A 24,662-nucleotide genomic window follows, 5' to 3' on the forward strand; every position below is an offset into this window, starting at 1 on the left:
GCGCGCATGCGCCGGCCCAAAGTCTCCCCACGTGTCAATCCTTACGTCTCCCGGGCTACCCAACGTTCGATGACGTCACGGAGCCCGCCGCCAGCATAGCGTGTCACGGACGGGGCCCCGCGGCGCGCATGCGCCGGTCTGAACTCTGCCCACGTGTACATCCTTCTTACGTCTCCCGGGCTACCCAATGTCTGATGACGTCACGGAGCCCGCCGCCAATCAATCAATCAATCAATCGTATTTATTGAGCGCTTACTGTGTGCAGAGCACTGTACTAAGCGCTTGGGAAGTACAGCCTCACGTGTCACGGACGGGACACCGCGAAGCGCATGCGCCGCTCTAAAGTCTCCCCACGTGTTAATCCTCCTTACGTCTCCAGGGCTATCTAATGTCTGATGACGTCACGGAGCCCTCCGCCAGACTGTCGCGTGTCAGGGACGGAGCCCCGCGGCGCGCATGCGCCGGTCTAAAGTCTCCCCACGTGTCAATCCTCCTTACGTCACCCGGGCTATCTAACGTCTGATGACGTCACGGAGTCCTCCGCCAGACTCGCGTGCCACGGACGGGGCCCCGCGGGGCGCATGCGCCCGCCTAAAGTAATAATAATAATGGCATTTATTAAGCGCTTACTATGTGCAAAGCACTGTTCTACGCACTGGGGAGGTTACAAGGTGATCAGGTTGTCCCACGCAGGGCTCACAGTCTTAATCCCCATTTTACAGATGAGGGAACTGAGGCACAGAGAAGTTAAGTGACTTGCCCAAAGTCACACAGCTGACAATTGGCGGAACCGGGATTTGAACCCATGACCTCGGACTCCAAAGCCCATGCTCTTTCCATCGTCTTCCACCCACAGGCAGCACTCAATCAATACGATTGAATAAATGAATGAATGTCCCAAGCGCTTAGACCAGTGCTCTGCCCACAGTAAGCGCCCAATCAATACGATTGAATGAATGAATGAACGTCCCAAGCGCTGAGTCCAGTGCTCTGCCCACAGTAAGCGCTCAATCAATACGATTGAATGAATGAATAAACATCCCAAGCTCTGAGTCCAGTACTCTGCCCACAGTAACCGCTCAATCACTACGATTGAATGAATGAATGAACTTCCCAAGCGCTTAGTCCATTGCTCTGCCCACAGTAAGCGCTCAATCAATACAATTCAATGAATGAATGAACTTCCCAAGCGCCTAGTCCAGTGCTCTGCACACAGGCAGCGCTCAATCAATACGATTGAATGAGTGAATGAACGTCCCAAGTGCTTAGTCCAATGCTCTGCACACAGAAAGCGCTCAATCAATACGATTGAATGAATGAATGAATGAATGAACGTCCCAAGCGCTTAGTCCACGGTAAGTGCTTAATCAACACGATTGAATGAATGAATGAATGAACGCCCCAAGCGCTTAGTCCACGGTAAGCGCTCAATCAATACGACTGAATGAATGAATGAACGTCCCAAGCGCTTAGCCCTCCCTCTGCCCATCCGCCAAGCTAGCTGTCTTCCCCCCTTCAAGGCCCTGCTGAGAGCTCACCTCCTCCAAGAGGCCTTCCCAGACTGAGCCCCTTCCTTCCTCTCCCCCCTCGTCCCCCTCTCCCTCCCCCCATCTTACCTCCTTCCCTTCCCCACAGCACCTGTATATATGTATATATGTTTGTACATATTTATTACTCATTTATTTATTTTACTTGTACATATCTATTCTATTTATTTTATTTTGTTGGTATGTTTGGTTTTGTTCTCTGTCTCCCCCTTTTAGACTGTGAGCCCACTGTTGGGTAGGGACCGTCTCTAGATGTTGCCAACTTGGACTTCCCAAGCGCTTAGTCCAGTGCTCTGCACATGGTAAGCGCTCAATAAATAGGATTGATTGATTGATTAGTCCAGTGCTCTGTAGGATTGCGGGAATGAATGAATGAGGGCGGGCCGGGGGAGCGAACGCGTTGTAGGAGGCGAGGCTCCTCGCGGTCGCCGTAGCGGCGGCTTTTACGACGGCGGGCCTTGACGACGCCGCGGCCGGCGCTTGGCAACGGGGCAGGACCGCGTGTGTCCTCCTCCTCCTCCCTGTTGGTAGCGGCGGCTTTTACGACGGCGGGCGGACGGCTGGACGGCGGCCCTTGACGACGCCGCGGCCGGCGCTTGGCAACGGGGCAGGACAGCGTGTGTCCTCCTCCCTGTTGGTAGCGGCGGCTTTTACGACGGCGGGCGGGCGGCTGGACGGCGGGCCTTGGCGACGCCGGGCGCTTGGCAATCAATCAATCAATCGTATTTATTGAGCGCTTACTATGTGTAGAGCACTGTACTAAGCGCTTGGGAAGTACAAATTGGCAACACATAGAGACAGTCCCTACCCAACAGTGGGCTCACAGTCTAAAAGGGGGAGACAGAGAACAGAACCAAACATACCAACAAAAGAAAATAAATAGGATAGAAATGTACAAGTAAAATAAATAAACAAATAGAGTAATAAATATGTACAACCATATATACACATACACAGGTGCTGTGGGGAAGGGAAGGAGGTAAGATGGGGGGATGGAGAGGGGGACGAGGGGGAGAGGAGGGAAGGGGCTCAGTCTGGGAAGGCCTCCTGGAGGAGGTGAGCTCTCAGCAGGGCCTTGAAGGGAGGAAGAGAGCTAGCTTGGCGGAGGGGCAGAGGGAGGGCATTCCAGGCTCGGGGGATGACGTGGGCAGGACCGCGTGTGTCCTCCTCCTCCTCCTCCCTGTTGGTAGCGGCGGCTTTTACGACGGCGGGCGGCTGGACGGCGGGCCTTGACGACGCCGCGGCCGGCGCTTGGCAACGGGGCAGGACCGCGTGTGTCTTCCTCCTCCTCCCTGTTGGTAGCGGCGGCTTTTACGACGGCGGGCGGGCGGCTGGACGGCGGGCCTTGACGACGCCGCGGCCGGCGCTTGGCAACGGGGCAGGACCGCGTGCGTCCTCCTCCTCCCTATTGGTAGCGGCGGCTTTTACGACGGCGGGCCTTGACGACGCCGCGGCCGGCGCTTGGCAACGGGGCAGGACCGCGTGTGTCCTCCCTGTTGGTATCGGCGGCTTTTACGACGGCGGGCCTTGACGACGCCGCTGCCGGCGCTTGGCAACGGGGCAGGACCGCGTGCGTCCTCCTCCCTGTTGGTAGCGGCGGCTTTTACGACGGCGGGCGGCTGGACGGCTGGCCTTGACGACGCCGCGGGCGGCGCTTGGCAACGGGGCAGGACCGCGTGTGTCCTCCTCCTCCTCCCTGTTGGTAGCGGCGGCTTTTACGACGGCGGGCGGCTGGACGGCGGGCCTTGACGACGCCGCGGCCGGCGCTTGGCAACGGGGCAGGACCGCGTGTGTCCTCCCTGTTGGTAGCGGCGGCTTTTACGACGGCGGGCCTTGACGACGCCGCGGCCGGCGCTTGGCAACGGGGCAGGACCGCGTGCGTCCTCCTCCCTGTTGGTAGCGGCGGCTTTTACGACGGCGGGCGGCTGGACGGCTGGCCTTGACGACGCCGCGGCCGGTGCTTGGCAACGGGGCAGGACCGCGTGTGTCCTCCTCCTCCCTGTTGGTAGCGGCGGCTTTTACGACGGCGGGCGGCTGGACGGCGGGCCTTGACGACGCCGCGGCCGGCGCTTGGCAACGGGGCAGGACCGCGTGCGTCCTCCTCCTCCTCCTCCTCCCGGTCCTCCTCCTCCTCCAGGCCGCCCTCCGGGATGGACGGGAGGCCGCGGCTGCTGCCGCCGTCCCCGAACTGGTACTGCGGCCGGTCCAGCGAGGCCGGGCCCGGGGGGCTGTTCGGCTTCGCCGCCAGGACCTCCGTCTTCCTCCTCGGGGTCGGGCCCGGGAACAACGGACACTCCTTCCGCGGTAATCAATCCATCCATCCATCAATCAATCAATCGTATTGATTGAGCGCTCACTATGTGCAGAGAGCACTGTGCTAAGCGCTTGGGAAGTCCAAGTTGGCAACATCTAGAGAGACAGGCTCGGTCATAGCATTTAATAATAACAATAATAATCATGGCATTTGTTAATACTAATAATGATAGCATTTATTAAGCGCTTACTATGTGCCAAGCCCTGTTCTAAGCGCTAGGAAGGGGATACAAGGGGATCAGGTTGCCCCCCTTGGGGCTCCCAGTCTCCATCCCCATTTTACAGACGAGGGAACTGAGGCCCAGAGAGGAGTGATAGTAGTAGTGATAGCGTTTATTAATTGCTTACTATAATAATAATAATAATAATGACATTTGTTAAGCGCTTACTATAATAATAATGATAATGGCATTTGTCAAGCGCTTGCTATGTGCCAAGCACTGTTCTAAGCGCTGAGGCGGTTACAAGGTGATCAGGTTGTCCCACGGGGGCCTCACAGTCTCCATCCCCATTTTACAGATGAGGGAACTGAGGCCCAGAGAGGAATGATAGTAGTAGTGATAGCGTTTATTAATTGCTTACTATAATAATAATAATAATAATAATGACATTTGTTAAGCGCTTACTATAATAATAATAATAATAATAATAATGGCATTTGTTAAGCGCTTGCTATGTGCCAAGCCCTGTTCTAAGCGCCGGAGGGGGATACAAGGTGATCAGGTTGCCCCACTGGGGGCTCCCAGTCTTCATCCCCATTTTACAGATGAGGGAACTGAGGCCCAGAGAGGAATGATAGTAGTAGTGATAGCGTTTATTAATTGCTTACTATAATAATAATAATGACATTTGTTAAGCGCTTACTATAATAATAATGATAATGGCATTTGTCAAGCGCTTGCTATGTGCCAAGCCCTGTTCTAAGCGCTGAGGCGGTTACAAGGTGATCAGGTTGTCCCACGGGGGCCTCACAGTCTCCATCCCCATTTTACAGATGAGGGAACTGAGGCCCAGAGAGGAATGATAGTAGTAGTGATAGCGTTTATTAATTGCTTACTATAATAATAATAATGACATTTGTTAAGCGCTTACTATAATAATAATAATAATGGCATTTGTTAAGCGCTTGCTATGTGGCAAGCCCTGTTCTAAGCGCTGGGGAGGATACAAGGGGATCCGGTTGCCCCACGGGGGGGCTCCCAGCCTCCATCCCCATTTTACAGATGAGGGAACTGAGGCCCAGAGAGGAATGATAGTAGTAGTGATAGCGTTTATTAAGCGCTTACTGTAACAATAGTAATGATGATGGCATTTGTTAAGCGGTTACTGTGTGCAAAGCACCGTTCTAAACGCTCAGGAGGTTTCCAGGTGATCCGGTTGGCCCACGGGGGGCTCCCAGTCTCCAGCCCCATTTTACAGATGAGGGAACTGAGGCCCAGAGAAGAGTGATAGTAGTAGTGATAGCATTTATTAAGCGCTTACTATAATAATAATAATAATAATGAGGGCATTTGTTAAGCAAATGATATGATAGTTGTATGATATGATATGATGGTAGTAAGAATGATAGTAGTAGTGATAGCATTTATTAAGCGCTTACTGTAATAATAGTAATGATGATGGCATTTGTTAAGCGCTTACTGTGTGCAAAGCACCGTTCTAAACGCTCAGGAGGTTTCCAGGTGATCCGGTTGGCCCACGGGGGGCTCCCAGTCTCCATCCCCATTTTACAGGTGAGGGAACTGAGGCCCAGAGAAGAATGATAGTAGCAGTTATAGCGTTTATTAAGCGCTTACTATAATAATAATAATAATGGCATTTGTTAAGCGCTTGCTATGTGGCAAGCCCTGTTCTAAGCGCTGGGGAGGATACAAGGGGATCCGGTTGCCCCACGGGGGGCTCCCAGTCTCCATCCCCATTTTACAGATGAGGGAACTGAGGCCCAGAGAGGAATGATAGTAGTAGTGATAGCGTTTATTAATTGCTTACTATAATAATAATAATAATAATGACATTTGTTAAGCGCTTACTATAATAATAATAATAATGGCATTTGTTAAGCGCTTACTATGTGCCAAGCCCTGTTCTAAGCGCTGGGGAGGATACAAGGGGATCAGGTTGTCCCACGGGGGGCTCCCAGCCTCCATCCCCATTTTACAGATGAGGGAACTGAGGCCCAGAGAGGAATGATAGTAGTAGTGATAGCGTTTATTAATTGCTTACTATAATAATAATAATGACATTTGTTAAGCGCTTACTATAATAATAATAATAATGGCATTTGTTAAGTGCTTGCTATGTGGCAAGCCCTGTTCTAAGCGCTGGGGAGGATACAAGGGGATCCGGTTGCCCCACGGGGGGGCTCCCAGCCTCCATCCCCATTTTACAGATGAGGGAACTGAGGCCCAGAGAGGAATGATAGTAGTAGTGATAGCGTTTATTAAGCGCTTACTGTAATAATAGTAATGATGATGGCATTTGTTAAGCGCTTACTGTGTGCAAAGCGCCGTTCTAAACGCTCAGGAGGTTTCCAGGTGATCAGGTTGTCCCACGGGGGGCTCCCAGTCTCCAGCCCCATTTTGCAGATGAGGGAACTGAGGCCCAGAGAAGAATGATAGTAGTAATCATAGCTATCTATGATTATAGTAAGTATAGCGCTTACTATAATAATAATAATAATGATGGCATTTGTTAAGCAAATGATATGATAGTAGTATGATATGATATGACGGTAGTAAGAATGATAGTAGTAGTGATAGCGTTTATTAAGCGCTTACTGTAATAATAATAATGATAATGGCATTTGTTAAGCACTTACTATGTGCAAAGCCCTGTTCTAAACGCTCAGGAGGTTTCCAGGTGATCAGGTTGATCCACGGGGGGCTCCCAGCCTCCATCCCCATTTTACAGATGAGGGAACTGAGGCCCAGAGAGGAATGATAGTAGTAGTGATAGCGTTTATTAAGCACTTACTGTAGTAATAATAATAATGATGATGGCATTTGTTAAGCGCCTACTATGTGCAATGCACCGTTCTAAGCGCCAGGGCGGTGACAAGGTGATCAGGTTGTCCCACGGGGGGCTCACAGTCTTCATCCCCATTTTACAGATGAGGGAACTGAGGCCCAGAGAAGAATGATAGTAGTAGTGATAGCGTTTATTAGGCGCTTACAATAATAATAATAATAATGGCATTTGTTAAGCGCTTCCTATGTGCCAAGCCCTGTTCTAAGCACTGGGGAGGATACAAGGGGATCAGGTTGCCCCACTTGGGGCTCACAGTCTCCATCCCCATTTTACAGATGAGGGAACTGAGGCCCAGAGAGGAATGATAGTAGTAATGATAGCGTTTGTTAAGCGCTTACTATGTGCAAAGCACCGTTCTAAACACTCAGGAGGTTTCCAGGTGATCAGGTTGTCCCACGGGGGGCTCCCAGTCTCCATCCCCATTTTACAGGTGAGGGAACTGAGGCCCAGAGAAGAATGATAGTAGTAGTGATAGCGTTTATTAATTAAGCGCTTACTGTAATAATAATAATAATGATGATGGCATTTGTTAAGCGCTTACTATAATAATAATAATAATGGCATTTGTTAAGCGCTTACTATGTGCCAAGCACTATTCTAAGCGCTGGGGAGGATACAAGGGGATCAGGTTGCCCCACTTGGGGCTCACAGTCTCCATTCCCATTTTACAAATGAGGGAACTGAGGCCCAGAGAGGAATGATAGTAGTAGTGATAGCGTTTATTAAGCGCTTACTGTAGTAATAATAATAATGATGATGGCATTTGTTAAGCGCTTACTGTGTGCAAAGCCCTGTTCTAAGCGCCGGGGAGGTGACAAGGTGATCAGGTTGGCCCACGGGGGGCTCCCAGTCTCCATCCCCATTTTGCAGATGAGGGAACTGAGGCCCAGAGAAGAATGATAGTAGTAATCATAGCGTTTATCAAGCGCTTACTGTAATAATAATAATAATGATGGTATTTGTTAAGCAAATGATATGATAGTAGTAAGAACGATAGTAGTAGTGATAGCGTTTATTAAGCGCTTACTATGTGCCAAGCCCTGTTCTAAGCGCCAGAGGGGGATACAAGGTGATCAGGTTGTCCCACGGGGGGCCTCCCAGTCTCCGTCCCCATTTTACAGATGAGGAAACTGAGGCCCAGAGAAGAATGATAGTAGTAATCATAGCGTTTATTAAGCGCTTACTATAATAATAATAATAATAATGAGGGCATTTGTTAAGCAAATGATATGATAGTAGTAAGAATGATGGTAGTAGTGATAGCGTTTATTAAGCGCTTACTGTAATAATAATAATAACGATGGCATTTGTTAAGCAAATGATATGATAGTAGTAAGAATGATAGTAGTGATAGCGTTTATTAAGCGCTTACTGTAATAATAGTAATGATGATGGCATTTGTTAAGCGCTTACTATGTGCAAAGCACCGTTCTAAACGCTCAGGAGGTGACAAGGTGATCAGGTTGGCCCACGGGGGGCTCCCAGTCTCCATTCCCACTTTACAGATGAGGGAACTGAGGCCCAGAGAAGAATGATAGTAGTAGTGATAGCGTTTATTAAGCGCTTACTGTAATAATAATAATAGTAATGATGGTATTTGTTAAGCGCTTACTATGTGCAAAGCACCATTCTAAATGCTCAGGAAGTTTCCAGGTGATCAGGTTGGCCCACGGGGGGCTCCCAGTCTCCATCCCCATTTTACAGATGAGGGAACTGAGGCCCAGAGAAGAATGATAGTAGTAATCATAGCTATCTATGATTATAGTAAGTATAGCGCTTACTATAATAATAATAATAATAATGATGGCATTTGTTAAGCAAATGATATGATAGTGGTATGATATGGCGGTAGTGAGAATGATAATAGTAGTGATAGCGGTTATTAAGCGCTCACTGTAATAATAGTAATGATGATGGCATTTGTTAAGCGCTTACTATGTGCAAAGCACCGTTCTAAACGCTCAGGAGGTGACAAGGTGATCAGGTTGGCCCAAGGGGGCCTCCCAGTCTCCATCCCCATTTTACAGATGAGGGAACTGAGGCCCAGAGAAGAATGATAGTAGTAATGATAGCGTTTATTAAGCGCCTACTATAATAATAATGATGATGGCATTTGTTAAGCGCTTACTATGTGCAAAGCACCGTTCTAAACGCTCAGGAGGTGACAAGGTGATCAGGTTGGCCCACGGGGGGCTCACAGTCTCCATCCCCATTTTACAGATGAGGGAACTGAGGCCCAGAGAAGAATGATAGTAGTAATGATAGTGTTTATTAAGCGCCTACTATAATAATAATGATGATGGCATTTGTTAAGCGCTTACTATGTGCAAAGCACCGTTCTAAACGCTCAGGAGGTTTCCAAGTGATCAGGTTGGCCCACGGGGGGCTCACAGTCTCCATCCCCATTTTACAGATGAGGGAACTGAGGCCCAGAGAAGAATGATAGTAGTAATGATAGCGTTTATTAAGCGCGTACTGTAATAATAATAATAATGACGGTATTTGTTAAGCGCTTACTATGTGCAAAGCACCATTCTAAACGCTCAGGAGGTTTCAAGGTGATCAGGTTGTCCCACGGGGGGCTCACAGTCTTCAGCCCCATTCTACAGATGAGGGAACTGAGGCACAGAGAAGTGAAGTGACTTGCCCAAAGTCACACAGCTGACAGTTGGCGGAGCGGGATTCGAACCCATGACCTCTGACTCCAAAGCCCAGGCTCTTTCCACTGAGCCACGCTGCTTCTCCAGTAATAATGGCATTTATTAGCCGCTTAGTATGTGCCAAGCCCTGTTCTAAGCGCCGGAGGGGGATACAAGGTAATCAGGTTGTCCCACGGGGGGCTCACAGTCTTCATTCCCATTTTACAGATGAGGTCACTGAGGCCCAGAGAAGAATGATAATAGTAATGATAGTGATCAGGTTGTCCCACGGGGGGGCTCACAGTCTTCATCCCCATTTTACAGGTGAGGTCACTGAGGCCCAGAGAAGAATGATAATAGTAATGATAGCATTTGTTAAGCGCTTACTATGTGCCGAGCACTGTTCTAAGCGCTGGAGGGGATACAGGGTGATCAGGTTGTCCCACGGGGGGCTCCCAGTCTTCATCCCCACTTTACAGGTGAGGTCACTGAGGCCCAGAGAAGAATGATAATAGTAATGATAGCATTTATTAAGCGCTTACTATGTGCCACAGTCTTCATCCCCATAATAATAATGATGGTCTTTGTTCAGTGCTTACTATGTGCGAAGCACTGTTGTAAGCGCTGGGGTAGATACAAGGTGATCAGGTTGTCCCACGTGGGGTTCACAGTCTTCGTCCCCATAGTAATAATAATAATAATGATGGCATTTAAGCGCTTACTATGTGCGAAGCACTGTTCTAAGCGCTGGGGTAGATACAAGGTAATCAGCTTGTCCCACGTGGGGTTCACAGTCTTCATCCCCATAGTAATAATAATAATGACGGCATTTGTTAAGCGCTTACTTTGGGCAAAGCACTGTTCTAAGCGCTGGGGGGGATACAAGGTGATCAGGTTGTCCCACGGGGGGCTCACAGTTTTAATCCCCATTTTACAGATGAGGGAACTGGGGCCCAGTGAAGTGACTTGTCCAGAGTCACGCAGCTTACAAGAATAAATCTGTTTATCTTATTTTGTTAGTATGTTTGGTTTTGTTCCCTGTCTCCCCCTTTTAGACTGTGAGCCCACTGCTGGGTAGGGACCGTCTCTATATGTTGCCAGCTTGGACTTCCCAAGCGCTTAGTACAGTGCTCTGCACACAGTAAGCGCTCAATAAGTACGATTGATGATGATGATGAAGTGGCGGAGCCAGGATTAGAACCCACGTCCTCTGATTCCCAAGCCTGAGCTCTTTCCACCGAGCCACGCCGCTTCTCTAACTTCTCTGGGCCTCAGTGACCTCATGGGGACTAAAAGACTGTGATTACCTTGTATCTACCCCAGTGCTTGGCACATAGTAAGCACTTAACAAAAAACATACTTTTTTTTTTCTTTTAAGCACGCAAATCGGGTCGAACGCAGTCCCTGACCCTCGTGGGCCCACAGTCTCAATGCCCATTTGACAGTTGAGGTAACTGAGGCACAGAGAAGCAGCGTGGCTCAGTGGAAAAGAGCCCGGGCTTTGGAGTCAGGGGTCATGGGTTCAAATCCCGGCTCCGCCACGTGTCTGCCGTGTGACCTTGGGCGAGTCGCTTAGCTTCTCGGAGCCTCAGTTCTCTCATCTGGAAAATGGGGATGAAGACTGTGAGCCCCACGTGGGACAACTTGATCACCCTGTATCCACCCCCAGCGCTTAGAACAGGGCTCTGCACATAGTAACAAATGGCTTAACAAATGCCATTTAAAAAAAAAAAGTGAAGTGATTTGCCCAAGGTCACCCATCAGACAAGGGGCGGAGCTGGGATTAGAACCCATGACCTTCTGACTTGCAGGCCTGGGCTGTAGCCACTACACCACGTTGCTTCTCCTAATGATGATGATGACGACGATGATGATACTTCTAAATGCCAGGGTAGATGAAGATTGGGTTGGAAACAGTCCCCCTCCAATATGGGGTCCACACTCTAAGTCTGTAAGCTTGTTATGGGCAGAGAATGTGTCTGTTTACTGTACTGTACTCTCCCAAGCGCTTAGTACAGCGCTCTGCACACAGTAAGCACTCAGTAAATTGTTTGTACATATTTATTACTCTATTTATTTTATTTTGTTAGTACGTTTGGTTTTGTTCTCTGTCTCCCCCTTCTAGACTGTGAGCCCACTGTTGGGTAGGGACCGTCTCTATATGTTCCCAATTTGTACTTCCCAAGCGCTTAGTACAGTGCTGTGCACATAGTAAGCGCTCAATAAATACGATTGATGAGGATGATGATGATGATTGAATGATGAATGAACTGCCCCCGAAGCCCTGCTCCTTTCTCCTGGCCTGCTCCCCTCCCTCCATTTCCCAATTCATTCATTCATTCAGTCAGTCATATTTATTGAGCGCTTACTGTGTGCAGAGCACTGTACTAAGCCTTGGGAAGTACAAGTTGGCAACATATAGAGGTGGTCCCTTCCCAATCATTCAGTCATATTTGTTGAGCACTTACTGTGTGCAGAGCACTGTACTAAGCCTTGGGAAGTACAAGTTGGCAACATATAGAGGCGGTCCCTTCCCCATTCATTCATTCAGTCATATTTATTGAGCGCTTACTGTGTGCAGAGCACTGTACTAAGCCTTGGGAAGTACAAGTTGGCAACATATAGAGGTGGTCCCTTCCCAATTCATTCAGTCATATTTATTGAGCGCTAACTGTGTGCAGAGCACTGTACTAAGCCTTGGGAAGTACAAGTTGGCAACATATAGAGGTGGTCCCTTCCCCATTCATTCATTCATTGTCATATTTATTGAGCGCTTACTGTGTGCGGAGCACTGTACTAAGCCTTGGGAAGTACAAGTTGGCAACATATAGAGGCGGTCCCTACCCGACAGCGGGCTCACAGTCTAGAAGGGGGAGGCAGACAACAAAACCAAGCATATTCACAAAATAAAATGAATAGAATAAATATGTACAAGTAAAATAAATCAATAAATAGAGTAATAAATATGTACAAACACATATTTTTGTCCCGGTCCCAGCAGGCTCACAGTCTAGAAGGGGGAGGCAGACAACAAAACCAAGCATATTCACAAAATAAAATGAATAGAATAAATATGTACAAGTAAAGTAAATCAATAAATAGAGTAATAAATATGTACAAACATATATTTTTGTCCCGGTCCCACGTGGGGCTCACAGTCTCGCCACCCGTTTTACAGCTGAGGTAACTGAGGCACAGAGAAGTTAAGTGACTTGCCCAAGGTGACACATCACATATATACAGGCCCTTCCCACCCCCACTTTGTTTTCTTTTCCTCTGCTCTTTTCCCCTCACCAACTCCCCCCACCTTCAAGATCCCAATCAGTCAGTGATATTCACTGAGCAAGCACCCAAGTACTTTGCAGAGTGCAAAGCGCTCATCCCTTCCTCTCTTACTTCCCACGTTTCGCCCCTTGAGTGTCAACCTACTCACCAGCCCTCGACTTTATCTATTTTGCCCAAGACACCTTGCCTCTGCCCTCTCTCTGGCCTGGAACTTCCTCCCCATTCATATCCGACTGACCCTCACTCTCCACACCTTCAAACCCCCCTAAAATCACATCCCCTTCCAGAGGCCTTCCCATTTTTCCTATTCCCTCTCCCTTACGCACTGCCTTTGAACGTGGATTTGCACTCTTAAAGCCTCTCTATGCTCCCAAGCTCTTAGTACAGTAATCTGCACACACGAAGCACTCAGTAAATACCACCGGTTGATCTAGAGAACAAAAGGGTTGGTAGACTCAATCTCTGCCCCTAAAAAGCTTGCAATCTGGTGGGAAAGACAGACAGAATTTTAAAAGATATGTACAGAAATTCTGTGAGGTTGTGAGTGTAAAACTGTAGCGCGTATGGACCCAAGGGTATAGGTGACACAAGGGTGGGAAATCAGCAATGATATAAATTGAGTGCTTACTATGTGCAGAACAACGTGCTAAGCAGTTGGGAGCCATTTGCCTCACCCACGACGAGCCTATAATCAGGGAAGACCTCTTGGAGGAGGTGGGTTTTTAGTCGGGGTTGAAAAGGGGCAGAGTGATGGTCAAGTGCTTACTGTATTAAGCTCCGGGTTGGATACAAGCAAATTGGGTTGAACACAGTCCCGGTCCCACGTGGGGCTCACAGTCTCGCCACCCGTTTTACAGCTGAGGTAACCGAGGCACAGAGAAGTTAAGTGACTTGCCCAAGGTGACACATCAAACAAGTGGTGAGCTGAGATTAGACCCCGTGCACTTCTGATTCCCAGGCCCGTGCTCCGTCCAGTACGCCATGCTGCTTCAGATATGAATGAAAAGGGATTTCCAGGCAGGAGGGAAGACACGAGCAAGTCGTCGACCGTGAGATAGACAAGAGCAAGGGACAGTTAGTAAATTGGTATTAGAGGTGCAAAGGACGTGGGCTGGATTGTGGTGGGAGAGGAGGGAGGATTGGTAATGGGGGAAGGAGCCGATCGAATGCCATAAAGCCAATAGAGAGGAGTTTCTATTCATGCGGAGGGGGAAGGACAACCCTTGGAGATTTATAAATTGTGGAAATAGGTGCACAGGATGGTCTCCCTAATTCCATCGCCTTTATACTCAGGAATCCTTCCCTTCTTGCATCCTCCAGATGTTCCCCACCTACTGCATCCCTCCTCCACCCCATCCCAACCAGGCAGCCCAGACTAATCCCCTGCTTTCCCGGTTTTGCCACCATAAAAATCAATCAATCAGTGGTATATATTGAACACTTACTGTGAGCACAGCACTGTACTAATTGCTTGGGAGAGTACATACAAGCAAAGTTGCCGTGTTCCCATAAAACTCGTGTACGTTATTATTAGTTATTTGTTACTTAGTAAATTGCTTTTTATCACCTACTTGGCGATCTTTTTGTTTCCTTATGTACCTCATTAAATTGTAAGCAACTTGAGAGGGACCCACATTTTCACTTCTGGTAGATTCCCCATGCCCCTAGAATTACCCTCTGTTTGTAGTTATTGGCATTGATGTTATTGATTACTTCCTCCCCTCTGCCCCCAAAATTCATTGTAATAACACTATTCTATCAATAATCTAGACTATTATCTGATCTTTGGTTTTGGTGTTACTTACAGTTCTAGGGGAATTGGTGGGACACACGGAAAGGGTTTCCGGCTTCACGTTTTGTCATCATGCGGGACAGCCTATTCTCTGTGCTAGCAGCTCTGACGATGGAACGGTGAAAATCTGGGATGTAGAAACCAAGGCGGTTGTGACAGAACACACTCTCCATCAGGTACTGGGCACTGCAATTTACCGTCATTTCTTATCATGAATAATTCTCATTACTACACAATTTCTTTAAAGGGCTACATCTTTTTGCCATTTCACTTTAACTCGAGTATTCTTCATGACTCAGTTATCACATAAAATTTTTGTCTTCGGGTTGTGTTTCGAATAAGTCGATTGAACTAGTCTGGACCTACATGCTTGCTGAATGACTGCAGCCCTTTTGGGGGTGGGGGGGAAGAAATGGGAGGATATAGAGCCGGTTAGCTTAGAGATTGGGTTGAGGGGAGGGAAACCTCAGAAGTTGTTGCAAAAGTTAGAAATCACTCCAGAGGAGCGGCTTCCCAAGGACAGGCTAATCTGCTTAAAAATTTAGCTTGTGGATCCACCTGGAACACCCCCAGTCACAAAGGAGGACTGGAAAAAGAGAAGACCCGCAGCCCTTTTAAGTTAGAGCAGGGATGGGGCAGGAGAAAAGGTAGCCCAGGTTGGGGTCCAGGGGCTAGGATCCCCAAGAAGTCGATATCCCTCCTCGGAATGGGGGGAAAACGATCTTGTGCATTTTGGCATCTGGAAGTCCTGAGGGAAGGATCCAGAGGGGGAAAACATGAAACCTGGGATTCCCTGAGAGAGGCTGAGGGAAATGAGAATGGGGTCATTTGCTTGGAAGCATGTCAGAGGTAAAGGAGTAGTATTTTGGATTGGAGTTCTTTTCTACATTTGTGACTGATTTTTCATTAAGATTATTGCCATTTATCCGCATAGGAAATAGTCTAGCTGTGCTACCAGGACCTGCACTCCCTGCTATCTCTTGGGCCTGGCCCTCTTAAAATAAGTCTGTTAAGTAACTAGAGATTAGTGTCTAGTCATTCTCCAGTCGTAGTGGATTTTTGAATCTCTTTAATTTTTTTTTCCAAGAATACCATCTCCGCCTTGCATTGGTCACCGCGAGTAAAAGATTTGATTGTATCAGGGGATGAAAAGGGAATAATCATTTGTTACTGGAATAACAGAAATGACAACCAGCACTTTTTCCCAGAACCACGGACAGTCTTCTGCCTCACTTGTTCTCCTCATCATGACGATTTAGTGGCCATTGGGTGAGTACCAGAAGCTGATGTTTTTAAAGAGCGTGTTTTTTTTACTGTGTTCCTTTTTTAAAAAAAAATTAAATGCATTTCAAAGCATTCAGCTCTTTTTAACCTAAGGTGTTAACTCTCTGATAATGGAATTGTAATTGCAGGGGGTTTTTTTAAATGTCTTGGGATGGTAACCACGGCATTATACATTCTTGAACCGGCAATTCCGAGGTGGCTCTGAACCTGTATAGTTGGTCGATTGGTGTGTATACATCTTCAAATTAGAGGCCAGCATTTTTCATGAAGGAAAAGTGTGACTTTTTCTTCAAGTGATCTTTCTCTGTTGGTTGGCAGTCATTCTTTAAGGTGTCAGACTAGAAAAATGACTGCAGTTTGTTATTTAGCACCTTACTTTTGATCAAAACCCTTTATCTTGTCCTCCAGATATTCAGATGTATTCATTTCAATACAAAGAGTTTGAGTAATTGATGTTTTTCCTGGGAAAGGAGTACCAGAAGAAAGTCAAGGGAAGATACCTGCACTTTTCACTGCAGAAATGTCAGAAAGGGTTTCACAGTCTTCGTATTTTTCTGGGAGTGTGTGCTGTGTCCTGTGAAATCCATGGATTTTGTTTTCCAGATATAAGGATGGCATGGTGGTTATTATTGACATCAGCAGGAAAGGAGACATCGTCCACAGGCTGAGAGGCCACGATGATGAAATTCACGCCATAGCATGGTGCCCCGTGCTTGGTGAAGAACGGTTGTCCAGGTGGCAAGATGAGAACCCAGGTAGAGATGATGAAATATTTGGGTCCTTGATCATTGGTAGCGAGACATAAAACTTGTCTATATAAATTTATAAACTTAGTGAAGCCTGAGCTCCCCAGAACTTTGAGAATCAGGCCCGGGGAAGGAAATGGTACTTTTTTGGTAAGTTGTGAGCCCAGAATAATATTTGTAGCTGTTTTTTTGCGGGGGGCGGGGGGGGTTAATGGTATTCATTAAGCACTTACTTTGTGCAAGGCAGTGTACTAAGCACTGGGATAGATACAAACTCATCAGGTTGCTCACAGTCCAAGTCCCAGAAAAGTGACTTGCCCGAGGTCACACTGTAGACAAATGTCAGAGCCAGAATTAGAATCCAGGACCTTCTGACTCCCGAGCCCGGGCTCTGTCCACTAGGCCATGCTGCTTCTCAGGGAGGGTTTCGAGGTTCAAGGAGGGGTTTGAATACATTTGTGGATGAGAAGTTCAAAATGGACTCGACAGAGAGAGTTAAGGATGATCAGTGTCGGTTGTAAGGTGACCGTTCACCCAGTTCCTCCAGACAGCTTATTGCTGCTGTCAGAAATGGAATATTGGGCCAGATGAACTGCGTGGTCCGACCTGGTAATGCCATCTCCAGTGTTCTTTTTTGCATCTGGGTCCCTGCTTTCTAACTTAAAAAGCTAATGTGTTTCTCCTAGAAGAACAAGAGGTTTCAAGTGAAGAAAAAATTCAGCAGTCAGCAATAACGAAAGACTGTTACCTGGCCACTGGAAGCAAAGATCAGACCATCCGGATCTGGAGTTGTTCTAGAGGCAGAGGTAAGGGAGAAATGTGTACATTGACTAGTTCACATTTGATACATATAAAAGATCTTTAACTGTTCATTCCATGCTCTGTTTTGTCTTTGGTTTTGTACGCTCCTCAGCCCCAGAATTTGAAGGTTTTCACGCTGGTGTGACTTCATTTTTCTGTCCAAGGAAGGGCCCTATGAAACGCGTTTCTTTGACCTCCTATCCCAGTGTTCTCCTGATTTCCCAAAAGAAATCCTAGCTGTTCAGCTTCCCTTAAGGGGTCACTGAGTCAGGTTGGAGGCGTGAAGTTTGGATTGAGGAGCAGCGGCGGTTTGAAAGTCACTGGGATCAGCAAAACACCGGAGTTCCAAAGATTCCAGTTGATGTGGGGGTAGAGGAGGCAAAGCAATCCCAAAGCATAACTTTCTGTCCCTTCAGGAGTGATGACAATGAAGTTACCGTTTCTGAAACGAAGAGGAGGGGGCGTGGATCCAGCTGTGAAAGAGCGGATTTGGTTGACTGTCCACTGGCCCTCCGCCCGGCCCACACAGCTGGTATCCAGTTGTTTTGGGTGAGTCGAGTCTAGGAGGCTACCCTTTCACTTCTTTAGCTTTTCCTGTCATATATCCTGATTTATTTCCTGAGCATCAAGAGAAAATCTGTTTGGAGAAAAGATGAGCGATGGATTGGGTAAGGCCTAAACTACTTGCCAAGCATTCTAGGAATAACTGAAAGAAGTAGGGCCTTAGAGGAGTTTAAATATAATCTTTTAAATGCTGGTAGTAATCAGTGTTATTCATTGAGTGCTTACTGTGTGCTGAGCACTGTACTGAGCTCTTGGGAGGGTGCAGTATGACAGAGTTGGTAGACATATTCCCTGCTCACAATCTAAAAAAAAAGTTTTCATCAAGAAGTTTCCAAGAGCATCAAATAATAATGATATTAGATGAAGAACCTCTCACCTCTCCCAGCCACCAGCCCTCTAGTTATTTACAGTTCTTGTTTCAAGTCACTCAGACTATGAGCCCTCTCTGTGGGGCAAGTACTATGCCCAAACTAATTTTCCTTTATCTACCCCATTGTATAATAAGGTGCTTGGTAAATAGCAATCACTTAACAAATATGATTTTTTTTTAAATCGGGGGGAGGGAAATGAGGCCTTGCGTTCAACTGCTTCTATTTGTCTCATGCAGAGATGTTGGAAAAGAAGGCTAAAATGTTTCTTTTCCCTTTTCAGAGGCGAATTGTTGCTCTGGGACCTCACCCAGTCAGGAAAACGGAAGTGCAGTCTCTTTGGTTCTTCATCGGAGGGACAGAATCACTCAAGAATTGTGTTTAATTTATGTTCTCTACAGACAGAAGATGGCAGAGAACTGCTGTTTTCTATTTCTATGGACAGAGATGTAAGATGACTTATTTTTGCATAGTATTATTCCAAGTCTCCTTTGTTAATGAAAGTATGATAGAGCTGCTGTGAAACTTGTTCAAAGAGAAAGATGTCTCAGTGTAGTAATACCTGCCGTTCTATAAGCACAAGGTTGTTGTTCTTGCAACACCCCAAGCTCGGGGAAATGCACACGGTAGCACTCACTGTGCCCAGCACGGGACTGATACACACAAAAATGTTCCTTCCAGCACTTGGTCTCTAATTCCCAAACAACATTCTAGGCAGAACACGCAGTTTAAAACATGTGTTTTGGCCAAACTGTCCTGATCTGGACTGGAAAGTTGTGAGGAGTATAATGCAGTGGTTTTTCAAAGCTTTTGCACAATGATCCCATTTTAGCAAGGCAAGAGAATCCGTCGACTCCACCTATCCTGATTTTTCACAGGGGAAGGAGACTGGAAGTGAAGGAGGAAGTTTCCTCCTACTTGCAGGGATTTCATTCGTTTGTTCTCTCCATCTGTTGCTCCTCTCTTTCCCGGCCGCCCCATTTCCACACTCTGCCTCTCACAGCCTTCACCCTCTCCTGCTCCTCATGGAGCAAGAAAAAAGGGTGCTGGGCTCTAAAACCAACGAAAAGGGGAGTTTGAGGACAGTTTGAGCAAAAGAGGGGCTCACTCTCCACCGTGGCCATCCTAACAGCCTGCCTTTTCCTCTCCCCACCCCCCGCCAGCCCAGCCCCCCCTCAACCTCCCTTTCTTTCTGCAGTCACTGCTCTTGGCTAATAGTGGCCCAGAAATGCCAGGGAAGAAATCCCACCATCATTACGGGGAGGTGGGAGAGGGTGAACTTTGGCCCAGGGAGACCTGAAACTTCTGTTGTCTCAGGCCCACAAGAGCCTTAATCTGACCTTACTGTCCTCCCTTAGGTCATCCTGATCTCCACATTTAAGCTAGAAATATGTGGCTTTTGGGCTTATTAGGAAATTTTCAGTCTCAATTTTCAACCAGTCTTTTACTAAAAAATGAAAGAATCAAATGGAACCATTCCCCTTAATTCTATTCCGATTTTGAAATATGATTTCTCTTTCTACATCAGTTTCATAAGGCTAAACCTCCTAAACTCCAAATCAGTTCTTCACTGCTCTTTAGTTTCTCAGATTAGCTGCCTTATTTGTCTTAATTTTGTTTACTCATTTGTGTACGTTCCTTGCTCTTTCCCTAAAATTTTTTTCAGGTGAAGTGTTGGGATATGGCAAACCTGGACTGCTGCTGGACTTTGCCGTCTCTCGGCGGCTTTGTCTATAGTCTGGCTTTCTCACCCGTGGACACTGGCTGTTTAGCCATAGGCGTAGGAGATGGTATGATCCGGGTGTGGAATACAATGTCCATAAAAAACAGCTATGATGTGAAAACCTTCTGGCAAGGCATCAAATCCAAAGTTACCGCGGTAAGGATGCATTAAGCTGCTATTTCTCAGCCGTGTGTGTGTGTGTTTTCCTCCATCTGGGGGAAAGCCACCTCCTTAAACCATCAGCATTCAAGCAGGAATAGCAGTCATGTAGACTGTGTGACTTAGGGACATAAACATTTCAAAGAACTGTCCTTCATCGTAGCTGTACCCCTGAAATCTATACAGTTTAAAGTTTTAAACATTTTTCCATCTTGGTAGTCAATGAATAGCATTGGTCGAGTGAGGTTATTTGATCTTTTTATACTTGCATTCTTCTACAGCTTTCCTGGCATCCGACTAAGGAAGGTTGTTTGGCTTTTGGAACTGACGATGGGAAAGTCGGAATGTATGACACCTACTGTAGCAAGTAAGAAACTTATTGATAAGGGCAAATTTTAGGTTGTGAATGCCAATAGGGACAGGGACCATATCTAATTCTCTCCTGTGCGTTCTCTTCTAGCACTTAGTGCGGTGATCTGCACACAGTTCGTTCGCAATAAATAATTTTACTACTGCTGTTAGTACCCTGAAATGTATCTGTTACCGTGCAGACACTTAACAGAATAGCCAGAATGATTTGGAAGCTTTGAAAATTTGAACATCTGAAAATAAATGTTTTATTTATGCTTTTCTTTAGTACTTTTCCCTTTCTATGGAATAGCAATTTGTGCACTAAATTTGTGGGCCATCTTTTCTTTACCGTCAAGTCCCCTTTTTCAAAAAAATAAAAATAAAAACCTGGCCTTCCTGTGTGCTGTACTGGAGAATTTTCGTCATTTCAGGTGAAGCAGAGGCTTTACTTTATGGAGCTGCCTAATGACAAATTAAATAAAATGTTCGGTTTAGAGGGGCATGACTTGAAAGCCTGTTTTCAATTACGAACGTATTGAAGAGGGACAGTATCGAATTCTGAATGTTACACATTGTCGGCATGCAACGAATTCTTAATTTGATAACAGTGGAGTAACGCTGACTGAGGTCCCCATTCCGTAATTCCTTCAAAGCGGTCATTTGGGGAATAAAGCACTACCATATAGCTATCTGTGCTTATAGCATCTGGAACGATAACAGGCTTTCCCTGCCACTCCTGCATTTAGATTTGTTATTGAATCTCTCTCTGATCCTAGGCCACCTCAGCTCTCTAGTACTTATCATAAGAAGACTGTCTACGCATTGGCCTGGGGCCCTCCAGTACCCCCTCTATCATTTGGTGAGTTTTAGAGTTCTTTTGCAATAAGTGGAAAGTCATTGCCTGTCTCATGATGGCCGAGTTGGCCTGAGAAATGCCGCATTCAGCAAAAAATAAGCAAGGCAATCGTGACTGTCTCAAGGTGAACTATCAGTTTACACCCAGTTTCTGTAGTGTGAGGGTCGGTTTCCTTCAGAACCTCGTGTTAAGGAAAACTCTCGTTGTAGTACTCACCGTATCTGATGCTGCCCGCATATGCACAACTGTTTCTGCTAGCTGCGTGTAGTGCTCCTTCCAGCTGGGTTTGTTTTGTCACAAGAATCGTCCTTATTCTGGTGGAACTGAGTGTCCATTCCTGTTGAGAATGTCTTTTTCAGTTAGACAGATGGCTAACTGTCAGATAAAGCAGGCAGCTACTTTATCTGAGGTCAAAGATGGCCCAGAACTGGGTCTTGTTGGGCTCTGAAGGTAGGAAAAAAACCCCAGTAGTACCAGTTTTGGGGGGACAGATTTTAAATCTCTGAATTGGACATTTCCAGTGCTGTGAAGAAATCATGAGGCTTCACTGACAAAATCGATAATGGAGCGTTTAGATTCAGGGAGCCATCAGCTTTATTTTAACTTTTCAAATTGGGCTCAGTGCCTAGGCTGCTGAAAACACATATGCAGTGATAATAGCATCGCAGAAAAAACACATACACAATGATAATAGGATCGCGTGCATCGCAGATCAGTGGCACTCCACTCGGGAGAATGCAAAACTGACTTGAACTTTTTCACTTGCATTGTACAGGAGGAGAGGGTGACAGACCCTCTGTGACCTTATACAGCTGTGCGGGAGAAGGGATCGTCTTACAGCACAACCCCTGGAAGTTAAGCGGAGAGGCACACGATATCAACAGAATCATAAGAGACACAAACTCAATCAAAGTGAGTATGGAACCTGTCCATTACCTGTTATTTTTACATTATCAAAATGTCTAGGTTTCCACTCCCACCCCATTGCATCGCTATTGGAAATTGGGTTCTTCATTGCTCCAATTTCCTCAGTGCACTTACAACACCTATAAAGTGGTATATGAGCTACAACCGTTTTAATGTGTCAACTTTTTTCGTGATCGAGCACTCAGGATAATTGATCTCAAATGTCTTGAACTTTCAAATTTTAAATGCATCCCATTTCAAGACAGCTTCCCACTTACCATTTTCTCATAGAAGCTCTTCATATTTGAAGTAATGATTTTCAAAGTAACTTTAACCCAGTGGTCCAGTGAAGCTGGAAGTTATATTTTACACGCATCCCATTTTAGAAGAGCTCAGTTGAAAGACCGCATTCCATTTTTCCACAGAAGGTCTTTGTATTTCAAATAATGTTTTTTTAAAATAACTTTAGCCCAATGTAACCCAGTTTTATTGCCAGGAATGACTGTGACTTTGGTAGATTAGAACTCACATCCTCTTTCATCTTTTTCAGAGTCTATTCTTTGAGGACAATTTGGTCATTTCTGAAATTCTTATTTTTCAAATGTTTTGTGGGTATTCTCGCATGAAATTCTTATAAAAAGCTTTTCCATAGTTCCTGTCCAGGGTGGGTAATGGGTACTCGCAATTCTAATGAGGCTAGCAATAAAGAAAAGGTGATTTTTTTTTCCCTTTTTTTATTAACATCTCTAGTGTTCTGAGCAGAAGGCAAGCAGGTAGAAATCCTCAGAAGACCGATCAATTTTTTAAGCTCAGCAAAGTTGTAATTTAGTAGGTGAATTGAATCAGTGAAGACGGTGAATCGAAACTGATCAAACGCTACCTGCTCTGTGAGTTTAGAAAGTACGCCTTTAGGATCGATAAACTCTATGGAACTGCCTAGGTAGTAGATTTAAAATTGCTATTGTAATTTAGTAGGTGAGTTGAATCAGTGGAGTTGGTGAATCGAAACGGATCGAATGCTACCTGCTCTGTGAGTTTAGAAAGTACGCCTTTAGGATCGAGAAACTCAGTGTAACTGCCTAGGTAGTAGATTTAAAATTGCTGTTGCTTAGGTGGGGTTCTGTTCTGTACCATTTGAGGGGCCTCTGAAAAATCGGTTAGACTCAGATTTGGAGTTTCTCAATATTGTCTTCTATTTAGTTGTCCTTCATAGTCGAAGATGATACTGTGGACACTGGGTGTTGAGTGTGACTGAAAAGGAGGTGTGAGACTTGCAAGTCCTGTCCACATAGATTGTCCTTTCTGTTGAGGAGTTGCCCTTTACAGTATTTGGCACTGTTTTTTGCTCCTTTGTCTCACAGTCCTCTCTTTAAGTGCCTGCTTGAAATGGTCTCACAGTCCTCTCTATAAGTGCCTGCTTAAAAAGAGGCACTCCTTTCTTTACTGGTGTGGAACAAAAATCACCCTTGGGAGATAACAAATGCATGCAAACTGGAAATAAAATCATCTTAAATCCTCTTACTGAGGTCTGATATTTGTGACCAAAATGCATGGGGATTGGAAAATAATCTTAAATCCTCGTACTATAATCTGATATTTATGACATTGTGCATTATGTATAATCTTTAAACTGGAAAGACAGCTGTATATGTAAATAAATATCAGTTTTTATTGAGCAGCTATGGTGTACAAAACTACTTGGGTCCCTGCCTTCACAGGGAGCGTACAGTTTATAGTTTAGTACAGTTTATAGTTTAATCGGGGCCTGGCAAACCAGGTTAGTGTGCATACAATGGGACCAATAAAGGAAGGAGATAGAGCTGGCAACAACAAAAGTCAACAAAAAGTGAATGAATGACTGAAATAAACTGATATAGCTAGGTCAGAATTTAGAAGGACATAAGCTGTACAAAACAGCAGTAATTTGTTTTTTGCCCCTATTCAATTTCCATAGACCCTTCCACTGATTGGTAAGTCACCCTTAAAGTTTTCTGGGTTCACAACAGTTATGTTCACAGTTTTGAGTGCTGGGTTCTTATCCTTGCTATTCAGTTGCAGAATTTGCAATACAAAGTAGCAACTGCTATCAATAAAAATAGGGCTTATTTTTGTTTTCTAGTACAAATTGCCAGCGCATACAGAGATCAGCTGGAAACCAGATGGCAAAATCATGGCTCTTGGCAATGAAGATGGGTATGTGTTTATTTCTTTCAAAAAAGACATCAATTTCGTATATGCTTGGTTTCTAGCTGGCTCTTGCCACCTGTAACACTGTTGGGTGAGCCTTTGATTTACCCAGGA

The 24,662-nt window shown here is 46.0% G+C and overlaps 1 protein-coding gene across 1 annotated transcript in view; it reads left to right on the forward strand.

Annotated features, from left to right (window-relative positions):
• The first annotated feature begins 3,634 nt into the window (after positions 1–3,634).
• GEMIN5 (gem nuclear organelle associated protein 5) overlaps positions 3,635–24,662 on the forward strand; it is a 51,127-nt gene continuing 30,099 nt past the window's right edge. Inside the window, 12 exon segments of the mRNA XM_038772431.1 lie at positions 3,635–3,851; positions 14,619–14,779; positions 15,691–15,872; positions 16,491–16,642; positions 17,320–17,439; positions 17,851–17,983; positions 18,650–18,815; positions 20,033–20,245; positions 20,530–20,615; positions 21,376–21,458; positions 22,231–22,367; positions 24,481–24,554. Coding sequence (XP_038628359.1) covers positions 3,698–3,851; positions 14,619–14,779; positions 15,691–15,872; positions 16,491–16,642; positions 17,320–17,439; positions 17,851–17,983; positions 18,650–18,815; positions 20,033–20,245; positions 20,530–20,615; positions 21,376–21,458; positions 22,231–22,367; positions 24,481–24,554 — 1,661 coding nt within the window. The 5' untranslated portion in view covers positions 3,635–3,697.

Source organism: Tachyglossus aculeatus, chromosome X1 (assembly GCF_015852505.1).
Source record: "Tachyglossus aculeatus isolate mTacAcu1 chromosome X1, mTacAcu1.pri, whole genome shotgun sequence".
In the NCBI taxonomy this organism is placed as follows: Eukaryota; Metazoa; Chordata; class Mammalia; order Monotremata; family Tachyglossidae; genus Tachyglossus; species Tachyglossus aculeatus.